General features: G+C 42.0%; 3 protein-coding genes and 1 long non-coding RNA gene across 4 annotated transcripts; 2 read left to right on the top strand and 2 right to left on the bottom strand.

Moving 5' to 3' along the window:
* Window positions 1-300: 300 nt before the first annotated feature.
* LOC136430373 (PACRG-like protein) lies at window positions 301-5456 on the top strand. The gene is made up of 7 exons (XM_066420914.1): window positions 301-1144; window positions 1978-2045; window positions 2260-2350; window positions 2717-2851; window positions 3505-3612; window positions 3978-4058; window positions 4260-5456. Exons 1-7 carry the CDS (start codon window positions 1028-1030, stop codon window positions 4314-4316), a joined length of 657 nt encoding a protein of 218 aa, XP_066277011.1. The 5' UTR covers window positions 301-1027; the 3' UTR covers window positions 4317-5456.
* A 318-nt stretch (window positions 5457-5774) lies between these two features.
* On the bottom strand, window positions 5775-9857 carry LOC136430369 (uncharacterized). The gene is made up of 9 exons (XM_066420911.1): window positions 9837-9857; window positions 9584-9710; window positions 9229-9252; window positions 8872-8988; window positions 8516-8613; window positions 8254-8359; window positions 7370-7540; window positions 6441-6601; window positions 5775-6172 (listed from the first exon to the last, which is right to left on the bottom strand). The coding sequence occupies exons 1-9, from the start codon at window positions 9840-9842 to the stop codon at window positions 6065-6067; spliced, it is 918 nt and encodes a 305-aa protein (XP_066277008.1). The 5' UTR covers window positions 9843-9857; the 3' UTR covers window positions 5775-6064.
* LOC136430374 (uncharacterized) lies at window positions 9709-10811 on the top strand. Its single transcript, XR_010754891.1, has 2 exons — window positions 9709-10133; window positions 10313-10811. It is a non-coding gene; the product is annotated as an uncharacterized lncRNA (long non-coding RNA).
* Window positions 10812-11114: 303 nt separating this feature from the next.
* On the bottom strand, window positions 11115-23450 carry LOC136430371 (uncharacterized). Its single transcript, XM_066420912.1, has 9 exons — window positions 23430-23450; window positions 23162-23288; window positions 22581-22604; window positions 22173-22289; window positions 21585-21682; window positions 21343-21448; window positions 19430-19600; window positions 12014-12174; window positions 11115-11518 (listed from the first exon to the last, which is right to left on the bottom strand). The coding sequence occupies exons 1-9, from the start codon at window positions 23433-23435 to the stop codon at window positions 11411-11413; spliced, it is 918 nt and encodes a 305-aa protein (XP_066277009.1). The 5' UTR covers window positions 23436-23450; the 3' UTR covers window positions 11115-11410.
* Window positions 23451-23466: the final 16 nt, after the last annotated feature.

Genomic DNA, 23466 nt, shown 5'->3' with positions numbered 1-23466 from the left:
GCTGAGTTTTTTTCAGCACTCGTTTTCCAGTGCTGAATAAGCTAGTTCGGAGTTGCTACTACGCATGTGCAGTGTCAAAGGTGAAGGCCCCCGCGACGGAAACAGTGCTCGCCTCCACATTGTCTAGATTTGCATAACAACGCCCAGACGGGTCTTGTTTTCGTCGCGGGGGCCTTCACCTTTGACACTGCACATGCGTAGTAGCAACTCCGAACTAGCTTATTGTCCCCGAGCACTGGTAAATCCAGTGCTGACGGCGGTTTCAGCACTGGGTAACCAGTGCTGAATGACCTTTGACATGACCCGTGACCTGGCGCCGCCGCTCTGTCGCGCATTCAGCACTGGTAACCGAGTGCCGAACTCCATTCAGCACTGGAAAACGAGTGCCGAGACAAGTTTCAGCACTGGAAGACGAGTGCTGAAAGAAACTCAGCACTGGAATACAGCGATTCAGCACTGGAAAACGAGTGCTGAACTTTCTTCAGCACTGTAAAACGAGTGCTGAACTTTCTTCAGCACTGGAAAACGAGTGCTGAACTTTCGTCAGCACTGGAAAACCAGTGCTGAGGCCGATTCGTCCGTTGATTCAGCACTGGAATACCAGTGCGGAAGGCGTGGTTTTCGTAGACTTGCGTACTTCTTGGGAAATCACAGGCCTGGGAAATTATATATGTTGTCTGACCAGTGTGTCTTATTAAGCTAGGACGCGCCGTACAGTGGCGCCACCTAGCGACTTAAGTATGATCTACAGCGGCTACAAAATGGCGGACACGGTTGGCAACCTGTTCGTTTGGTCCTGTCAGATGACCTCTGGTGGCTGTTTCGTGATAAAGACTAGCCGTCTGTCGATGTAGACGAATCCATAGATGTCTCAAGACTAGGACGTGCTCGTTAGGTAAATGCCATCAACATTTCCAGTCGCTACAACCTGTATCCGGACGTTGTTTTGGTGAAGGACCATCGCGGCTGTGATCGTCGTGATAAACTAGCTGGCAGTGATTTACAAAGCTGCTACCGCGACAACAACATGACTTCTTCCTTCGGAGGGCCCGCCAAGCCCAAGCCGAGGTCCGCAGGATCCGCCGGAAAGGGCAGGTCCCAGGGAAAACCGTCCGACAGACTCAACCCCAAAACAGTCAATCCGGTAAGCTATAAAAGGATACCGCAGGCTTATTAGAGAGAGGCAGATCGATTCTGTTACCATAGCAACAAGTCAAGGATTCCCTGTGCACACCCAATTTAGATTAGAATCCGGACTGTGGAGATTACTGTATGTTGACATCATTCAGACCTTTAATACCCGTGTGAAGGGGGGTCCAGAAAAGGGGGGCCCAACAGTTTCTATGGGGGGAGGGGGGTAATTATAAACCAGGATTTTTTGGAGGAGTCGAAGGTTAGGGGCTTAGGGCTGCAACTTTCTTTTCAAAAATGTACTAGTAATCTAACTAATCAGTTAGTTGATTAATCCTATTCCTATGCATTCTTACCCGATTTCTCTCATCATCATACCACTAATGCTACAAGTTTCTATTTGAAATTGTGTACATTCTTGTAACAATATCAATAGTTTCAAATTTCTGTAAAGACTTGTAACGTTAACTAGTTACTTCAAAAAAGGTAAAGCTGTCATCCTCAACTGAGGTGAAGCATGATGCTTTTTCAAGAAGCTAACGTAAGTCGTGCAATGCGGCTTCACTTTTTTAGCCAAGTACATTAGGTCACCCCTACTCTTCTCCGGTGTGTTGGGTTCTTTTACGTGCAGAGTTTTGATGCCATAATAGGAGCCATAAGATCACTTCAACTTGATTTGAAACGTTTGGAGCATGGCATCAATATGTTCCAATGTTCCCAACATGTGTAAAACAGCTGTTGCACTTGCTGTCCACAACTGATACGGAATTACATGCATGTTGCACAAAAAGAGTCAGTAATCAGCTATAACCTGTTACCTGTTTTTTTCCCCCTTCTATTTCCCAGTTCAATGGGACAGCAAAGCATGAGACTGCATTTTCTGCCATGTACACCAACGGTGGTATACCCTGCAGGTAAGGAAGGTTTTCTCCACATTCACTATTCTCTATAAATACATGTTAATGTTATCTGAGTGATGACAAAGCAGAACATTTTATATTCAGAATTCAAACCAATTTAAGTAAAATGTCACCATTTAGTAGACTATAGTGTTGCAATCAATTTGCCGACACCTGTTTTTCACTTAATCTTTTTAATAGAATTTTTAATTGTTGTAATTTTTTTCAGATTAATGCATGGATCAGTGAAGCACAAGCTGCAATGGGACACGCCCCCAGAGGTTCTGCCCTTTGACCCCTTACTTGTTACATTAGCAGAAGTAAGTGGGGTTATCAGCTACAGCTGTTTTCATAGTCATCACTGATTGTTGACAAGCTTGCAGATAAAAGTCAGATACTGGTATCTCAACAGGTTGCAAAAACGTTCTACAGAACTAGATTTAACAGTACTTTTTTTAACTTGTGCATGCTTTAAAATTATGCGCTTTATCTTTCTTCTTTGGTTTCATCTATAAGTGCTTGAAAAGGTTTCGAAACAGGTGTTTTTTTTAAGAAAAGGTAGATTACTGTTCTACTTTCCTGATAAGAATAGAAACAAGAAATGCATTTCATGAATGTTATTTTAAAAGATTACAGTAGTACTTGGAAACTATGTAACAATGTAACAGGGACTTTTGTTGTTGTAGGGTTTGCGGGAGACCAAACACCCGTACACGTTTGTGGCCATGATGGGTTTCCAACAGCTGCTAGAAGTGGACCATGCAGGTGACAAGGCTGCACCAGTCCTGCCTCGGGTAGCAGCAGCTGTCAGGCTGGCTCTGGTACAGCTCCCGCATACTCATGTTTTGGACGGGTCACACTGTTGTTTAGAGACAAAAAGTCAGACAACACTCAGCAAGCACAGACCTTCAGTTAACTTAAAGGCAGTATAGACTCCATGCATCACCTTTGGTGCAGAATGTACATGCTTGATGCAGAAGGAAGGAAGCTGGAAGGGGGTTGGTCTGTCCTGCATTGTTAAAAAAAGCATGAAAAATTATTGGATCTGGATACTTATGCAGATTTTTGCCCATATTCAGACACTAGCCAAGGGTAACTCACAAACAATTATTCAATCCAGTTTGATACTACATTACATGTACCACTGATGGTAGCAAGTAACAGCTGGATGAAAACAGGTCTTGGAGTAAATTTGATGTGCACTATCTTAGCAAACATCTTCTCTAATTTGGGCTAATTCTACACATCAAATAAATATGAGAAGTAGGTCATATAGAGCAGGTGTTTCATCAAGAATGCAGACGAAGCATATGATATGACAATTATCTATGTACTTTGACATGATTGGATAGGATTGGATTGGATTAGATGTGAAAAATTTTGTGCAAGAAGACCTTTCTTGTTGCTTATTTGTTTGACTGTATGTATGTTATACCCATTTGACTGAATGTCTGTTGTACCTGTTGGACTGTAGGCGTCCCCGGAGGAGGAGGTGTTTGAACGAGGCCTGGCCGGTCTGACGTGCCTCAGCACCGCTGTGGGCCCTGCCCTGAACCAACACCTCAAGTCACTCCTGTCCTACGTAAGCACAGCATGCAACATGTGTAGAGCAGAACTGGGCAGCTATTTACTTTTAGCATTACACAGAAAAGGGATAAGGAAAGATGAGCATATGCCGAGACTGCAGTTTTAGCAATGTTAATGTTTTTTTGATTAAGAAATAGCAATAAATTCCTAATGTAAATTCTGCAAAAGGTAAAGGTTTTAACCTTACGTTAACCTTATTGAATGCTTTTAAATGTGTGGCTGCTCTGTTGCTGTTCCATCATGCTAAGGCATAGCCATAGAATGATAGATAGTTGAATGTCAATATTTCCTTTCATCATATCATAAATTTCATTATCATTGTGAAATCTTATCAATCATTGATGTGTCTGTCCTTCCCAGTTGTCCAAGAGGATGATGGAGAAGAAGTACCGCGATGATGTCACAAAAACCCTACAGCATCTGGAGCAGAACGGAGGAAAGGTTTGTTGTCATGGCAACCATTCTTCCAGCCGTTACACTCAGAATTTTCTTTTTTAAATCACTTGCATCAACCTCCTCATCTTTAGAGATCTGAATTATTAAGTTGGGTTATATAGACTAAAACATGATAACCTCATTGTGAAGTTGTGAAGAAGCTCTCAAGCAAACACTCAGTGACATCTGTTTTCCTTGTATTTTCAGGAGTGCCTATCCATGATCAAGTCCAAAGTGCCAACTTACTGCTCAATACACTCGTGACAATGTCCAGTGAAACGGTAGAACTCACCAGTGTCATTTCCACGAACTCTTGCAAATACGTGTATAACCCTGTTGTAAGGGATGCACCATAGTTTTGAAGATCTAGACAAGTGAAGAGTTCAGGCAATAAGAGACCTGTATTGGACTCAGTTTCATTCCACAGTGTCATGTTTCTGTAAAAGTGTGGAGCTGTGGTAGGAGTGAAGTATACAAAAATGCTGCAGACAGAGGTTTTCTGTCAGAGGTCTTTCACAAGAGGTGTTGCCTTGTTGTTGTGTTCTACAGCCTGAGCTTTAGATGCATGATGCATTGGTTTAATGCATTGAACTCCTTGTTACTTAGTTTCCCCACTGTACAAGTTAGCCTGTTATCCGTATACTATTAGGTTCCTTTATGAAATTTGTATGTCAAAGCTGAGGTGAGTCAATTCTGGATATGGTAGGTTTTGCAGTTGGATATTTTATTCAGCCGGTTTTCCTTTTGGTAGAAGTCTTTTAGATGTGTAATTGATAGTCTAGAAGCAGGGCTGTGCCATATGTTCTGCTACAGGAGAGCAGAACTTATACATTACTACACCAGAAAATTTAAAGAGCTGCACAACAGAGTTTTAATCTTTTTTTACAGACTTTTATCCTTTTTTCTTCACCAGTGAAATGTTCAGTTTTCTCACAGAGTGATATTTTAAGTGAAATGTGTCCATATCTGACCAGTATAGGTAGATATGATTGATATGCTGCCTTTTCATGCACAAAATAAGTACACAGTAAAATTTGTGTGGCAACAGTTTAAGTTGGAGTTTTGTTTAGCTGCCATATTCCTATACACGTATACCATGTACCTTGTTTCAAGTGTGTTGTAACGATTGGTTCCTTCATTAGAAATGGTATCCTCTGGTAGATGTTTCACAAAGTTTATTGAACCATGATAACATTTCACCTTCAACCACAGAAATCAGTCTTGTATATAGTAACTTGTGTTTAGCATTGTTTAAAGTTCCTATAAGTGAAAAATTAATGGCTGCTATAATGCTGGTGTAGTTGGAACTTTTTTTACAAGCCAACCAGTGTTATTTTGTGTGTTTTAGTGTTTGTACACTGTCATGTTTCCTGTGTAAATAAAGGAAAATTTCTGTGAATTGGACAGGTGATGCCAGCGTGGTCTGTTACCATAGAGATATTACATCTCATGATTCACAAATAGAATGATGCACAGATTGAATACACCAAAAAGGTCACTTAAAGGCTCATATAAGCCTTTTTTTTTGTCAGCCTAAGAAAGGCTGTGGGTGTGGTTGAACTGGGTTGTGTTGTGTTGTGTTGATGATCATATCTTTCACAGCAGACTTTGTAGATTAATGTACTGGACTGTTAAGATCTGTTAAGATTGGTTGGATATCTCTTAGTTATTTCAAACAAATATGCCAACAATACAAGAGTGAGAAGGGACAGGACAGAAGAATCTTGTATGTGGATCATTTATTGCATTAATAGCTTGTACACCATGGAGGATTAGTCTTGATGAAGCACATGAATTTGTGACCATGTATATTTCACAGATGAGAATGGCTGAAATGGATCCAGGCTCTAGTACAAGGATTGGATGTTCTTGAAGGATGTAGCTGCTGGTTGAGTTAGCTGTGTGCTTCTTCATGTAGGAGTTGTAACCAGGCTCCTATTTGTGTTGTGTGAAGTCACTCTGTAGTTGTGTCACATGTACGTGTGCCTCAGGACCAAAGGCAGGAATGGTGTCTAGCAGAAGTTGAAGCTAGGTGTGCTGTCCATGTAGATGTGCAGGGTGGTGGCTCCCCTGGGGTCAGCTTCATCATAGAAACACTGCGGGATAACCTTGAAGAACATCTGTAGAAAAAAATCACCTTAGTCTTGGGTGTTTTATTCAACTATTTTAAATGTACACTACATGTAAATCAGATGCCAACTACTGTAGAAGGATGCTGAAGCTTCAAATATAGATTACATGGAGAAGTGTTCAGTGTAGAGGCAGAGTATATTCTGTGATCTTTTATGATATTCATGTGCAGAAATCAAACGATTTGTAAATTGTGATCAAGTTATTTGTATGGGGTCGTGGATTCCTATATGGAATAAAGGGACAAAAAGCACTGACATCAAGTATGTCGGTTGTTGGGTGTTCGTAGCGGGGGCTGTCAAGGTAGGCTTTGATGTTCCAGCCAAAGCCGTTCAGCCTGCCGGAGTTGTACAGCAGGAACACCGGGTAGAAGTTGTCACAGGACATGTCCGTCGTGACGTTGTACCAGTAGTGCTGGCCTGTTGGACCGGGAAGGGAGTGTTGTTACATGTACATAAACCTGACGAACCCACCTAAGGAGGTAGTCTCCAACCAGACCCAATGGATTGCAAAGACCGTATCCAACTGGAAAAAGGAGCTTGTAATGCAATCCTTGGGTTGCAAAACGTACTTCCTCTGCCAGTTTGATGCGGTCTTTATGCAACCTATAGATCTGCTTGGAGATTACTAAGGAGGAGGGCTGTCTCTAGATCTGATCCTTTGCTTTGAGTTGTTATGGCATTTGGCTACAACTTTTTGCCTAGTGGCACATAGAGTAGAAAGTTTCCTTGCTGTCTCAGTAGCAGGGTATATTTCAACAGGGTTGGGTTGCTAGCCCTTCCCTTTAACGTGCCCTTCGCTTTAACGGCACCTCCTTGAGCATGGGATTCATTTTGCGTCCCTTTTGAAAGACGGGTGCAGCTCCGACCGACAGGTCCTGAACCAGGAGCTCAACTGTGTCTCCGTTACCCGTTGAGCTATAGGGACATCCCTGCCAGTGAGTGAGAACAACGTCTTACAATACCTAATAAGGAATGATTGCTTTCAATATTAACACCATAAAAAACGTCTTACGTTTAGAAAGCCATTTTGCATCTTTCAGCTATATGTTTGAGCGTCAGAAGTTTCATTTCCCGCGGTTTGATACGTCATTGACGTGAACATGTGTTAGTAATACACATGAAAGTATTTCTTTTTCTTCTACGTTTAAAATAGCAGCTTGTAACGGTAACTGCTACTGCACGTACCCATGGTGTAGAAGCATTCTCCCTGTGTCCACAGGGTCGTGCCTATGTCAGCCTCGTCCCGAGGGATGATTTGGTAGTCAGACTCGGGGTTGGGGCCGTTCTGGATGTACAGGCCCTCTCCGGTACCCTCCAAGGTAAACAGCGCCTCCGAGCGACCGGTGCAGACGGTGGCTGAAGTTAGAAAGACCAAGGCGGGATATTTCAAAACATTACAAGAAGCCGATCTACAAATAACTAACAGGGCATAACTGTATATTTCAATTTTTTTTACCTCTTTACATCCACCAATGGCTGAGGGAGAAGAGAGCGAGGGTTATGGCGCTCTCAATTTCAGCGCTCGCCTACAGTGCGTTCAACGTTAGCTTATGCATGCGCTTTTAAAACATATAGAACGCATTTGATATTCACCCATGCATACGCACGGTCGCCCTACTTCGCAACGTAGCTTGTGTATACAAATTTTACATTATATAACATGGATGTGTCCCTTAGGCTACACCAAGTAATTTTTATGGATGACGTCCTTTGGAGACCCTAAATCTAATGCGAGAGCGCGAAAAAAAAACAAGAAGGGCCGAAAAAAACAAGATGCCTAGTATGAAATATAATAGTCAACGACACATGTTAGGACACAATTGAATGAGAGAACACAGTGTAACAACTAACAATTCTTTTATTCATCATGAAAACAGCAATAATTTGAATAAATCACTTGAAGTTGAACAGCAGTTGTTGTCCAGTCCTGTTTCATACGATTTGCGGCACTGTCATAACTCTTTGGTCATAGTTACAGGAAGCGGAATTTCTTGTTTTTTTTTCTGGGAAAGACCAAAATCAATGCGCGCGCGGACGTCATCCATAAAAATTACTTGGTGTAGCCTTACCTGGAATTACAAAGTAGGCCGTGATGACGTAGATGTCACCGTCGTCGTTCCACATGTGCTTCATGGCGTCAGACGGGAGGCCGGCAGGGAGTTCGTCTTTACGCGCCTGGGGAACAGATATAAGATATGTATAACGTAAAATGCTATCTCGGATACATGCTCAAACGTGCATCTATTAAAGAAGTATATAATGAGGCTATATATTATTCCAATGTATAACTACAATGATTGATTCAGCTAGCTACAAATTCCGTAGACTCACCCCCATCTGGATACCAGCGACGTAGCCATTAGTGTCGAACAGCAGCATGACCGCGGGTTCGTTGTCCTTGATGTAGCGGGACCCGCGGTAGAAGCTGTCTGAAATTTATTTTGATTAGACTGCAAAAGCAAAGCTAACACACGGCTGTAAACTTGTCAAAGTCTCCCTGACCAATCAGCAGTTCATTTCGAATTCTGTTCTCTGTCCAGGCTCCCCCTCCTTCCCTTCTTCCTTCCACCCTAATCTGTCTGGGAGTGATTTAGCCTCATCTACTCCCCAATGTAATTAGGATTCCGATTGACGAGCCATTAATGCTACTACTCTATCTGTGTACATTATGATCAGGTCGTACTTACCGTCACACTTGGCTCCGCGGCTGAAGTCGACCCACCCCGCATCCCGGGCGGCCTGCTCCGTACGGGGGAGGGAGTCGAACACGGTCGAGCTGAACAACTGGTTCAAGCCAAACGTCACTGGGAGAAATAAGGAATACAGAACTTTTTCTTGTCTTTTAATTTTCATTCTTTAATTCGCAGAAATTTGCAGGGTACGGGCAGATAAAGCACAAAGCCCGTGCATAATAGTATCATACGATAACTTAAATCTGACAGTGTTCGACTATAAGCAAACTGTCGGATCTGCTATCAAAGTTCAAATCTTTTCCATGAGAGATGCATTGTAATGCATCTTAAAAGATTGAAACCTTGTGGTACCTTTTAAATCGTTCCACTCAGCATCTAAAGGGAGAAATAAAGACACACATCTGAAATGTCAACGTTCTAACTTGGCTCTGAATAGCTATACCACAAAATACTTTCATCGAGCTTGTATGTCCACGAAATGTCCCAACGAAATTATAACTTATTTGCTCATTCCATTTCAATACAATATCATGCATGTATGTTTGGGTTCTTTTATGTGATCACGATTGCACAATGTTTGTCACAATATTCACAATAACCTTTACCCATTTGCCATTTAGCCATACCAATACATTTGTACCAGAAAGAGATAAACGCCAACAAAATGATGATTCCAGACATGCGTTAATGATAGGTGAAAGCGTACCGTCACTAAAAAGCCATCCCTCCACTGATACAAGACTCAAGAGCGCCAAAACTACTGCTGTCTTCATGGTGCTGTCGGAGTTGACTTCGGTGCCGACCTTCTCCAAGTAGTCAGAACAAAGTGATGCCTATGAAAAAAATCGGTCAATTTATATCAGGTTGGCCCCGTAGTTTGCCTCTTCGTACACGTCATATCATCAGAGTAAACAACAGTTTGTTAATCAAAGAAAGGACGTATCTCTTAACATCTTTACCTGCATGACTATGCAGGTTAACCTCGCCTTTTTCGGTGAGAAAGATGCAGCTGTGAAAATTTGCATATGACATAATCTCAACCTCAAACAACCGGTCCGAACCTCCGTCCTTCCGGACCACCCTTACTTAACCTTTTCGTGCCCCTATAAGTGCGCGTTTTGCCGCCACTTTAAATTTGCCCTCCACCAGGACAGTTCTCTCCAACTGACGACAGAAGACCGACATCATCATGAAGTCTGTGGTTGCATTGGAGGTTCTCAGCCTTGTTTGTGTGGAGGGTTGGCTCTTCAATGATGGTATGATTTTGTCCTGATCTGTCTCTTTTTCTGCGCTGTTGTATGCAAGGAATTATCAATGGACTATTTTTAATGCAAGAATGGCTATGTATTTCTACAACGTTGCACAACGTTGTAAATATTTCTAGTAATGTAATTGTGTGCAAATGATCTTCCCCAACCTATTTCTATTTTTACAGAAGCCGTGCCACTTCCGTGCCACTTCCGTGCCACTTTCTGCCAGTCCTTCAGTCGGAGATGGGTTCTTGAACATTCTTGGACTAGACGTTTAATTTTTCATCCTTCAGACATACACAATGTATTTATATATTCTATTTGACTTCTAACCCCCCTGTCACGTAAGCATGCAACAAAGTATGGTAGAACTGGGCAGCCATTTACTTCAAGTCTGCGCACACTGTTACAACTGTGTTGTAACGATTTGTTACTGCAGTACAAATGGCACATTCTGGTAGATATGTCATAAAGTTTTACCAAACCATGATAACATTCACCTTCAACCACAGAAATCAGTCTTATATATAGTAACTTGCATTATTTAAAGTTCCTATAAGTGAAAACTGCTATAATGCTTGGGAAGTTGGGACTTTTTTTTACATGCCAAACAGTGTTATTTTGTGTGTTTTAGTGTTTGTACATGTTTCCTGTGTAAATAAAGGCAAATTTCTATGAACAGGACAGGCGATGCTAGCGTGATCTGTTACCTTAGAGATATAGAATGATGCACAGATTGAATACACAAAGAAGATAAGGCTAAGCCTTTTTTCTTAGCCTAAGAAGGGCTGTGGGTGTGGTTGAATTGGGTTGGGTTAATGATCATATCTTTCACAACAGACTTTGTAGATTAATGTAATTATGCTATGCTGCTTTGAACTGGACTGTTAAGATTGGTGTGTCTTTATTTGTAGCTTGGATATCTCTTAGTTATTTCAAACAAATACACCAACAATACAAGAGTGAGAAACAGTCAGGACGGAAGCATCTTGTGTATGGATCATTTATTGCATGAATAGCTTGTACACCATGGAGGATAGGCTTGATGAAGCACATGAGTTTGTGACGATGTATATTTCACAGATGAGAATGGCTGAAATGGATCCAGGATCTAGTTCAAGGATTAGATGTTCTTGAAGGATGTAGCTGCTGGTTGAGTTAGCTGTGTCCTTCTTCGTGTAGGAGTTGTAACCAGGCTTCTATTTTTGTTGTGTGAAGTCACGCTGTAGTTGTGTCACATGTACGTGTACCTAAGGACCAAAAGGGAGGCCTAGGGATGGTGTCTAGCAGAAGTTGAAGCTAGGTGTGCTGTCCAGGTAGATGTGCATGGTGGTCATTCCCCTGGGGTCAGCTTCATCATAGAAACACTGCGGGATAACCTTGAAGAACATCTGTAGAAAAAAAAATCACCTTAGTCTTTTGTGTTGTATTCAACTACTTTAGGCTACACCAAATTTATTTCTTGATTCTCTGATTCTTTTCAGACGGCAAAACAAATGGTTTAGCCTTAGCTGTACTCTACATGTACATCAGACGCAAACGTGTACATGTAGAAGGGTCTGAAACAATTACCGGGAGAAGTGTACAGTGTAGGGGCAGAGTGAATCCAGTGATGTTTTATGATATTAATGTGCAGAAATCAAACGATTTGTGAATTGTGATCAAGTAATTGGTATGGGATCGTGGATTCCTATGTGAAATTAGTGATTAAGATGCTATATCAAAATGTATGCTAGCCCTTATTGTATCATTAATTAGGATGTGAAGTTTTATTCTATACTTCTACTTTGTATTATGTCCACGAATTCTTGCCATACTTTGTACCATGTACAATTGTCGTGCAATAAAGTTCTTTTTTATGAAATAACAGGACAAAAAGCACTGACATCAAGTATGTCGGTTGTTGGGTGTTCGTAGCGTGAGCTCTCAAGGTAGGCTTTGATGTTCCAGCCGAAGCCGTTCAGCCTGCCGGAGTTGTACAGCAGGAACACCGGGTAGAAGTTGTCACAGGACATGTCTGTCGTGACGTCGTACCAATAGTGCTGGCCTGTTGGACCGGGAAGGGAGTGTTGTTACATGTACATGAACCTGACGGACCGACCTACAGAAGATGACGTCTGTCTTTATTCCTTTGCTTTGAGTTGTTATGGTATTTTGCTACAACTTTTTGCCTAGTGGCACATAGGGTACAAGTTTTCTTGCTGTCACAATAGGGGTTGCCAGACATTCCCTTTAACGTGCCCAGGGCACCTCCTTGAGCATGGGACCCCCATTTTCCGTCCCTTTTGAAACAAGAGTGGTTTTTAAAAAGAAAACGCAGGCGACGTGAGGATTAATATGAAAGGAATAAACATACCCAATCAATCTATAAGCCCAGCTAGAAGCCTGCTTAGCCTGACTAAATCGCGCTCTTAGTGACCGGCCCGACGGATACCGCCCCCAAGTGGGGTCATTAACCTTTGTCCGAGAGCTTGTGTAAGCGCAGGCTAGAAGCTGGCTGGACTGCTGGTACAGAGAGTGTCAAAAAGCCATGTAAATTATATTTTGAAAAGTTTTATTGATTTTCATCACTTTTATGTCATAAATTTCCAATTTCTAGGACGGACAGGGTGACATTTTTTTCCGTCCCAACCAGCAAATTTCCGTCCTGGCACGGAAGGACGGGTTATGGAAACCGCCCTGTCTCTAACTAAGGAGACTTAACAAGCAGGCTGTACAAGCAACCCTGGCTCTTTTTTGGGCCATCCAAATGTGAACATAGTACTCACAATTCTGTCTCACACGCATATACTTGACTCAAATAATGAGCATAGTACACTGCAAGCCGGTATGTAACCACACAACAGGGACTGTAGTCCCGCTTTTCTCAGAAGTAATACTTTGTCGTTGGGTTGATTTTATGTGAAAATGGGTTAACGTTTGGTTGCTTAGAAATACGTATGAAGCGTAGTATTATTTCCTTGGCTCAAACGTTATAACGGTAGCTTGTTCTCTTACTAGCGGCCTAGTTTGGAGACGCACATGTACTCAGCCCGTGCGTGTGTGATGGGGTACGTTTGATCTGGACATACTGTGAAATAGTGACGCGTGTCCAAACCACTGAAACTTTATTTTCTTTTGCACTATAGCTTTTAACGATCAATATTCTTTCGATTCCAATGATTCACGCATAGTGAAGTGGCTTAGCTGCGAGCAATTTTCATTTGTAAATTATTACTGAAAATTCAATCAAACAACGCATATTTTTGTTAGAATGTGACGATCTTCAAGTTTCTAATATATATTTGCGAGCTCGAGAGGCATTCTTAGTCACAAAGCATCCTGGGCTACACGAAGGCAGCTATAACGGCGGGTCTCCATCTCCGGACGTAAATGTATGAGTTTGACATCGCGTTACACCAATGTCGGTTGTCTGAACAATGTTGCGTTTAGACAAACGATAAATGAGAGTACCGGTGTTTGGGGATCTCTCTTGTAAAGTTAATTTTACATCGTTCGAGCACGATTCACGCCATTGATCTCAGTCGGTAAAAGCAGGAAAATGTCGTTTTTAATATAACGCTCCATCTGGAGTGAATCTAAGGGTTTACATAACATAAACTTAAAATAAGAGGATTATTCAAGTTTCAGCTTCGTATGGCTCATTTTATGAAATGCACCCCCTTCTTTGATCTAGTACTAGAATTTCAGTAACAAAATTAAGTGTTGCCATGTGATTGGATTGGTATTGAGAAATAGTTGTAATAAATGAAGAATTATAACTCATGATAAAATGTGACCATACGTTATGGGTAAGTGCGGGCCTTTATAATCTCTCTTGGTGGCATTTAGGTCTCTACAACTGAACAAATAGTGAAATTGTGAGTAAGTATTTGTGAATGGGAATAGCGACCCATTTTTTTTTTCAAAATGGGAAAAACAGGAGAGGCTATTCAGAGAGGCAACAAAAAATGGTGTGGTCTAATTAGGGTACCGTAACTTCGGCATACGAATAATGTTGTCTCTATATGATTTGTCCGAAAGATATTAAGTAAACAGAAGGAAGAATCTCGCGTTAACTAACACATCCCTCTAGTAAAGAATTTTTTGACCGTATTAAGTTTCCGCAAATACGGGGCGCGCTGTAACTTTGACCCCCATTCCACTAGGACGGTGCTCTCGTCGCGCTCTCTCTGCGACCGCAAATTGGCCAAAGGAAAAACAAAGCGCCGAGAGAGCGCCAACGTCACTCTGGGATCGCGGAGGGGGCGCCGAGGGAGCGCGCAGAGAGCGTCCTGGTCGCTATCCCCCTGCGACTGTTTGGTTTGAACCGGTTCAAAACCGTCACCGTCACGGTGAGAGCGCCGATAACGGTGATCCAACAGTATATATCAATGAGCGCAGTAAGACGCCAAGAGAGCTCGCGGCCAGCGCGGTGAGCACCATAAAAGTCATAAGAGCGCCCAAGGTAGGATCTAAGGGCCGCAGCGAGCGCCCAAGGAGCGCCCAATGGTCGCATCTATAGCGACCGCCCGGCACCGGTCAGACCCGGACAGCAGGAGTTGGCGTTGTACAGACTAGCCATGGTTTGTGGTCAAATTTTCTGGAAGGCACAAAAATCGGTAACCTGTACATGGGACCACTGCTTCTTCTCAAGTAAAACATCGTACACAATGAAAAGTCCGTTGTTAAGATTATTCAACGAGTGAGCCTGTCGCGGTCTCAGCCAGGTTAATAACATAATTATATATAAGCTTAACACCTCTGCCTGTCCAGAAAAGTCCAGTTACATTTCCATAAGGTCAACAACTCTGATCAACCTAGATCTGTCAACCTTGTTCTGATGACTTGACTGTCTGCCTAGCGTTACCGGGATTTAAGCACTCCCTTTACTCGTCATGGCGACTAAGACGCTCACGTATAGTGACCGTGTCATTGGCCGTGCGCTCTTATTTTTTTAATTTTTTTTAATTTATCTATTCATCAAACTTCACAGAAAGAAATCTGAGAGGTGTTGGCAACGGGATCAATGCGTCATTTACAAGGCCAACACCTCCAGAGTACATTTAAAAACGAATAAAGAATCGTCACAAATATAATATCACAATACATTCAAATAATGACAATAATAACAATAATAACAACAACAAAATGACAATAATGGTGGTAATTAATGTTTTATATTCCAAGTGTTTTTATATCCTCACCCCCTTTGGAAAACAACTCAGGGTTAATTATGTACCTAGTCTTGTCTCCTCCAGTATACTGACACTTTAGGGCGAGTCCTTCTGTTTTTGCCGCTAAAGCACAAATATACAAGGCACTAATCATTAGTGCTTTGTGTATTTGTCTAATGTCAGTGCGCGGAAGACACCCCGCAACAGATTGTCACCGCATTATGTGGGTCGAAGCCTCGAATTGTTTAATGCCTTTAATTTAAATTAATAGAACTTAGAAGTTGGCACGTAGAGAAGAGTAGAGCAGAGTAGATCCTTTCAGCCAGGTAGTTACTTACTCACAGATCATGGTCACTTGACAAACTAAGAGAGACCGAACGAACACACATTTGCCCCCTGTAACAGAAAACCCCGAAACAAAGGCGAAAATAGGTCACTGGCCAAGCTTGACCTTTCACCGGGCTGGGTGAGACGTGGGCCACCGTAATGGTAATACCAGGGTTTTCGCAGATTCAGCTAGATTTTCTCATCTAAATATTACAGTAGACATTATGTATTCACCAATCAGCCGTGCGATACAATCAGATCCTCCCTCGAAACACTATATGATAATGTTGATTGACGTATGCCTGAGGACGTCCCTGCTTGCGCACAAAAAGCTTCACATTCTCAGTGGAAGATTCAAGGCTAGAAGTCTACCGGCCGCGCTCCGGGGGACTTCTAGCCCGGGAGCACCGGCTCCCCCGGGCTACAACTGCCCGGAGCGTGGATTAAGATCGGGCGGGCTGACTGTTCTTCGGCCACCGATGGAAATCGCTAGCGACCCGGTGCTAGTCTGGGCTCCCGGGGTAGGGGAGTCACTGCGGCGATGATACTAGCATCTTACTGGCTTGGTCACCAGCGACCCGGTCGTAAACACAGGTACTGGGACAAGTTTTCTCATCAAACATTAGGTTGACTGACGCTGCTGCGTGAACTCCTACCGGATGCACAAGACTACCGCGCGGCGTAAAGCCCCTTCTGTCCCAAAGAGAGCCCGACCAAACGACGGTAGGCTGGATGCCAGGTTAGAGTCCATTTGTCTATCCCGAGCTTCTTGGGTAGATGTTCTCTTATCGAACTTCATCTGCGCTACTGCCGAGACGTCTGAGTTTTCTCTTGGTGAGTTCTGTTAAGCTGATTTGACTCTTAATTTGAGTGCATTTTTTTCACTTTTCCTTATTGCCATACATTGTGTCTGAGTGAATGAGAGGCTTAGACGTTGTTTTGACATTTTGGAATCTGCTAACGTTACAGATCAGGAATTCGTTTTGTTATACTGATAATTCCGACAAATACTAGTACATTGTTGTACACTTGTCGTCCAGAATAATATTTGATTTTTTTCATTATGGTGACGGGCTTCTCAATGTGTCACTAACGTTACATGTGGAATGATTAGCGACGAGTTGACCATTAATCACCGTTTTCGACAATGTCAACAGTGTGTTAACGTGATCTGGAACGGTTGTGTGTTCTTGTGATAATGGGGTACGGGGGGTACGGGGGGTACGGTCCGTGTAGTGGAAATTTCTTTGTCTGTTGCGGATCGATGGTGCCGTAGAAATAGGTAACACAAGAGTCAAGAGTACATGTACTAAGAAGTAGCACTTTTATCAGTTTCATTCTGAATTTACTTCTACATCTGTTGGTTTTATATCATGACAGTGCCAGTTATACGGACATCGCTAGTTTTCGGTGTTTGTAGGATTTTTTTTAGGGTTCGCTGTAGTATAACGATTAGAAATGCATGTTGTTTACGGGCAGCTCTGGGCGGACAGGAAGGGCTTAGGGGACCCTGTTCCCCACGGGCGTCTGTTTTTTGAAGTGTGCATGATTAAAAGGTATGTTGTGTACGTATCCGATGGTGGTGAGCTTTTGTTTTTATTAAATCAGTATCTATTAATATTTGGTATTATATGTTTTGTTTTCTTTGTTCCCATTGTATGGCAATTGGTAATTAGCTGTCAGTTTTTTGAAGGCACCAAACGAGTACAATGTACTTGTACTCGTCTATGATTGATTGTATTTTGTTTTACGCATAAATCTATTTGTTTGTAGGGGTGTTGCATTGATGATTGATGTACTGTATTAGGTTAGTGGGCTATAGTCGTTGCCAATTTCTACTCGTTGTAACGTTAAGTCTTCTTTTGTAACGGTGCCCATGTAGCAGTCGTTTTGTCTGTTTTAGTTAGCTGTGCTGTTAAGTTCAATCAGTAAAAAGTTCGCCAACTGTACATGTGGTCCAAATTCCAACTAGTTGCGTGGATTGTATGATTGAGTAATGATAGTGTTGATGATGACTGGCTCATGTTTCTCCGGCTCAGTTACTAATATACCAGTTACCGCATCTGTTATATTTTTCACTGTGTAAGAGGACATCGAAATTATGGTTAACGTTTGATCTACAGGACGTCATGTTCCGCCGGAATTTTCCGGTTTTACCTACCTTATAAGTTATATTTGCTCCTCTTCGACAGGACTTACATTTGTATCTGTCGAGATTGGATATTCCAGTAACGGACTGTTTCCCCTTCTTCAGGTCAGGCCCTGAGTTCTGGCCCTGGATGGCCAGTAACGGCCCAGGGAACCATGTTCCCAGGTGTATGTTTTTCTTGCATTTTCAGTAAACCGCACACGTGTAGCGAGGAACCAGGACCACTGTATCCAGGGACACGCTATGTTCTACTATCTTCGTCTATCCCCTGCCCGTCGCCTATAAGACAACGTGAAAATCGATATCTCACAGCGGTAAGCCAACATTGACAATAGTTTTTCTGTCGTTTTTGTTAATCTGAGTAATATGCAGTTCATACGTTGTGTCCTTTTAAGGTCTTTCCTCAATAAATGACAAACATATAACTTTAAACCTTTCTATACGATTTGCGCTCTCTTGCGCTCTCTTGAATTCTGTCAAAATTGTCTGCTCAAACACGTTGTATATACATGGATGTGAAACAAACAAATCCCTGAATCGTGTTCATGCGGGTGGAGAGCATAGCTGCACAGACCATATTGTGACAGACAGGTTAATGACAATGATTTACCTATGCCCTTTTCTCTCTTAGTGCCCGCAGGTGAACTTCGTCATGGCTACCTTCAGACTGCATAGGGAATCATCGTAGAAGAATGGGAGTGTGCGACGATAACATTCACCCAGGAGAAACATTGAATGCAGGATCATCGCGAAAGCAAAAACACAACAAAAAAAACACAAAAAACCCCACACACAATGAAATAGCAAAGTTCACCCAAATGCACATAACAAAGGAAACGCAAATAGATAAAAACTCTCCGACACACAAAACATGCCCAATGTTCGAGCCCAATGTGCGAGAAACCTTGTCTCTGCGTCCTTTCTTTATCCCTTTATATGGTAGCTGTAGTCTTCAGAGAGCATCTAAAAGAACCTGTATCAGCTACATGTCGAAACGTAAGATCCTTTATTGTAACAAACTCGAAATTAACAAACATATGGATGAATAGCTGTGACATATTGCATCATGACCTACATTGCAACATACCCTGCCAAACCATAATTCTATATTGTAGAAGTAAAAGGTTATCAAAAACATCGGCAAAATGCTGTAATAGTGTGTAAAAACTACCGCCTTTCCTGTGCCCGACGCATTACATTTGAGTCCCTCCCTGTTAAGTGCAAACACCGTTCCCGCAAGGTATTGTCAAAAACCAATTCCCTGGGGAATGCGTGCGTGGAATATTTAGAATTCTTTCAACTTTGATCCCAGCACTATACAAACGGCTCCGCCCCAGAGGCGTCGCCAAAAACGGGTCCAGCTCCGACCGAGAGGTCCTGACCAGGAGCTCAACTGTGTCTCCGTTACCAGTTAAGCTATGTATATATAGATATAACGTTATAGTCTGCCAGTGAGAACAATGTCTTATAATACCTTGTAAGGAATGATTGCTTTCAATTTTAACACCATAAAAGATGTCTTACGTTTAGAAAGCCGTTTTGTATCTTTCAGCTACATGCTTGAGCGTCAAAATGTTCATTTCCCGCGGTTGAGTGTTAGTAATACAAATGGCAGTATTTCTTCTCCTTTTAATTTAGCAGCATGTTACGGTAACTGCTACAGCACGTACCCATGGTGTAGAAGCATTCTCCTTGTGTCCACAGGGTCGTGCCTATGTCAGCCTCGTCCCGAGGGATGATTTGGTAGTCAGACTCGGGGTTGGGGCCGTTCTGGATGTACAGGCCCTCTCCGGTACCCTCCAAGGTAAACAGCGCCTCCGAGCGGCCGGTGCAGACGGTGGCTGAAGTTGCGGGGTCGATCCGAAAAACATAAGAAGATTCAAGAAGCCGATCGATCATCAGTTTAAAAACATAAGAAGATTCAAGAAGCCGATCTACATAGAACCAACAGGGCATCACTGTATATTTTGATTTCCTCTACCTCGTTATCTCCATGAAAAATGGAGATATTGTTTTTGGCGTATTTGTGTGTGTGTGTGTGTGTGTGTGTGTGTGTGTGTGTGTGTGTGTGTGTGTGTGTGTGTGTGTGTGTGTGTGTGTGTGTGTGTTTATCTCCATGAAAAATTGGAGATATTGTTTTTGGTGTGTTTGTGTGTGTTTGTGTTTGTGTTTCCGGACTATTGTAGTCATCATAACTCAAGAACCTCTGGATGGATTACGATGATATTTAATATGTGGGCAGGTGTTATGAAGCCGAAATTCAAGGTCAATTTTGGGCCCCCTGGTATGTGACCTTGGTACTGCATCAGAAATTCCATTTTTGTATCTCTTGACCTGGACGTGCTATGGTCTTGATTTTTTGGTGGCAGATAGCTTGTGGTGTAATGAAGACATGGTGTGGGTTTGGGCCCCCTAGCAACTTGCTCTGGAACTGCAGGGGAGTTATCGTAAAAATCTTCTAAGGAGAATAACTGAACAAAGGAACGACGGGTTTCCATGATATTTAGTATACAGGTAGCTTAGACAGAGATGTACACGATGAAGTGCAAATTATGTTAATTAGGACTTCATTTGCATAACTAATAAGGTTAATCTATATTTGCAGTGTTTTCCATTATCAGACTCAAATACATGTAACGTATGTAGTTTATGGAAAGTGGATCATCAACAGATACCAATTATGCAAATAAATTCATAATTTGCATAATTAATGCAAAACACCATCTCTCATCTAATTTGAAAATTATAGGTCTGTCAATATGATACTTAGTATGCAGGTAGCTTAGACAGAGATATACATAATGTAGTGCAAATTGTTCTAATTGTGACTTAATTTGCATAGCTAATGAGGAAAATCTATATTTGCAGTGTTTTCCATTATCAGACTCAAATGCATGTAACATATGTAGTTTATGGAAAGTGGAGCATCAACAGATACCAATTATGCAAATTAATTCCTAATTTGCATAATAAATGCAAAAACACCATAATTCATCTAATTGGAAAATTGCAGGACTGTCAATATTGCAACATGTGTAAGTCTTTATAACCAAGCATATATTATGCAAATGTGTAAGTCATTTGCATTAATAGAATTGTTCATGGAGATATGAGGTCGTGGAACTCTTGTTGTGTTTGTGTTTCCGGACTCTTGTAGTCAGCATAACTCAAAAACCTCTTGATGGATTACAATGATATTTGGTATGTGGGCGGGTGTTGTGAAGCCGAAGGTCAGGGTCGATTTTGGGCCCCCTGGTATGTGACCTTGGTACTGCAGCAGAACTTCAATTTTTGTATCTTTTGACCTGGACGTGCTGTGGTCTTGATTTTTGGGTGGGAGATAGCTTGTGATGTAATTAAGAAGTGGTGTAGGTTTGGGCCCCCTAGCAGCTTGCTCTGGAACTGCAGGGGCGTTATTGTGAAAATCTTCTAAGGAGTATAACTGAACAAAGGAACAACGGATTTCCATGATATTTTTAGATTTGTGGAAAATAATCTGTGAGGGAGAAGAGGGCGACCAAGGTTCGTGAGAAGCTTGTAGCCTGTGTTTACAAACTCTATAAGACACGGATCTGTCCCTTACCTGGAATTACAAAGTAGGCCGTGATGACGTAGAGGTCTCCGTCGTCGTTCCACATGTGCTTCATGGCGTCGGACGGGAGGCCGGCAGGGAGTTCATTTTTGTTAACCTGGGAAACAGGAAAAATGTGATCTCGGATACATGCTCAAATACATGCATCCATTAAAGAAGTATTAAATGACGCTATATATCATTCCAATGTATCATTAGAATGATTCAGCTAGCTACAAATTCCGTAGACTCACCCCCATCTGGATACCAGCGACGTAGCCATTCGTGTCGAACAGCAGCATGACCGCGGGTTCGTTGTCCTTGATGTAGCGGGACCCGCGGTAGAAGCTGTCTGAAAAATTAAATTCCCTTTGATTAGACTGCAAAAGCAAAGCTAACACACGGCTGTAAACTTGTCAAAGTCTCCCTGATCATCTGTCGTCAGTTCATTCCTGTTTTCTGTCTCCCTCTCTCCTTCCTTCCATCCTAATCGGTCTAGGAGTAAAACCTCATCTACTCTCCAGTGTGATTATGATTAGATTGCCGATTGACGAGTCATGGTCACTAATTCTACTACTTTATTTGTATGCATTGTATATAAATTGTTTATTCAGGAATTGACATATACAGAAATTAAAACAGCATTGCAGCCGAAGTTACGTTTTTAAAAGTAAACCGGCTGAATTACGTCTTAAAATTAAAAGTACAAAAGAGCACACTCAAACAATCGGAAAATATAAACAATAAACGAAATGTACAACCAACAGTAGCATATATAACAGATTACACCTCACAAATCGGTGTTCAGTAGTTGGGTTAAGGTATGATCAGGTCGTACGTACCATCACAGCTGGCTCCGCGGCTGAAGTCGACCCACCCCGCATTCTGGGCGTCCTGCTCCGTACGGGGCATGGAGTCGAACACGATCGAGCTGAACAACTGGTTCAAGCCAAACGTCACTGGCAGAAATAAGGAATACAGAACTTGTTTCTTGTCTTTTAATTTTTCTTCTTCATTTCGTAGAAATTTGCAAGAGTGCGGACATGTAGATAAAGCACAAAGCCTACCGTCTATTACCCCGTACGAAGTATATCAATTTTACTGAGAAGTCAAGAAAAGGCCAGCATATCGTGTAATAGATGACAGTAACACATGCTAACAGCAGTCTAACAGTCATCGACTGTCGGATCTGCTATCAAAATTCAAAAATTTTCCAGAAGACACGCATAAAGATAGAAACCTTGTGATACCTTTTAAATCGTTCCACTCAGCATCTAAAGGGAGAAATAAAGCAAACATATCTGAAATGTCAACCTTCTGACATGGCTCTGAATAGCTATATCACAAAATACGTTGATCAAGCTTGTATGTACGCGAAATGTTCCAAGGAAATCATAACTTATTTGCTCATTTCGTTCCATGTTATGCATATATCTTTGGGTTCTTTTATGTGATCACGATTGCACAATGTTTTGTCCTGGTCACAACATTCACAGCAGCCTTTATGTACCCAATTTGGCGGCATATGCCATTTAGCCATACCGATTCATTTGTACTAGAAATGTATAAAGGCCAACAATATGATGATGAATAGCAAGGTTCTTTTATTTGCAACCAATCATTGAACAAGAGCCGACGTTTCGACGACTATCAGTCATCTTCATCAGGGCAATATGAAGATGACTGACAGTCGTCGAAACGTCGGCTCTTGTGAAGTGCTTGGTTGTGAATAAAAGAACCTTGCTATTCAGTCATTCGCCAACCTGATGAAATTATTCACGGAAATATGATGATGATTCTAGACATGCATCAATGATAGATGAAAGCGTACCGTCACTAAAAAGCCATCCCTCCACTGATACAAGACTCAAGAGCGCCAAAACTACTGCTGCCTTCATGATGCTGTCAGAGTTGACTTCGGTGCCGACCTTCTCCAAGTAGTCAGAACAAAGTGATGCCTATGAAAAAAAAAATCGGCCAATTTATATTAGGTTGGCCTCGTAGTTTACGTCGATAGTGCACTCTTTGCACACTTGATATCATTTGAGTAAACAACAATTTATTAATCAAAGAAATGACGTACCTCTTAACATCTTTACCTGCATGACTTTGCAGATTAATCTTCCAGATACCTCG

This window comes from Branchiostoma lanceolatum, chromosome 3, assembly GCF_035083965.1.
Source record: "Branchiostoma lanceolatum isolate klBraLanc5 chromosome 3, klBraLanc5.hap2, whole genome shotgun sequence".
NCBI lineage: Eukaryota > Metazoa > Chordata > Leptocardii > Amphioxiformes > Branchiostomatidae > Branchiostoma > Branchiostoma lanceolatum.
The sequence above is the reverse complement of the archived record's forward strand: the minus strand, read 5'-3'. Positions and strand labels throughout refer to the sequence as shown.

Coding starts and splice junctions, on each gene's coding strand:
- LOC136430373 (XM_066420914.1), top strand. CDS start 1,028: ATGACTTCTTCCTTCGGAGGGCCCGCCAAGCCCAAGCCGAGGTCCGCA. Junction 1,145..1,977: donor ACCCCAAAACAGTCAATCCG/GTAAGCTATAAA, acceptor TCTATTTCCCAG/TTCAATGGGACAGCAAAGCA. Junction 2,852..3,504: donor CAGCTGTCAGGCTGGCTCTG/GTACAGCTCCCG, acceptor GTTGGACTGTAG/GCGTCCCCGGAGGAGGAGGT.
- LOC136430369 (XM_066420911.1), bottom strand. Junction 8,989..9,228: donor TGAGTGGAACGATTTAAAAG/GTACCACAAGGT, acceptor TATTTCTCCCAG/TGACGTTTGGCTTGAACCAG. Junction 6,173..6,440: donor CAACAACCGACATACTTGAT/GTCAGTGCTTTT, acceptor TTTTTTCTACAG/ATGTTCTTCAAGGTTATCCC.
- LOC136430371 (XM_066420912.1), bottom strand. Junction 22,605..23,161: donor GGGATGGCTTTTTAGTGACG/GTACGCTTTCAT, acceptor TTCTCCCTTTAG/ATGCTGAGTGGAACGATTTA. Junction 11,519..12,013: donor CAACAACCGACATACTTGAT/GTCAGTGCTTTT, acceptor TTTTTTCTACAG/ATGTTCTTCAAGGTTATCCC.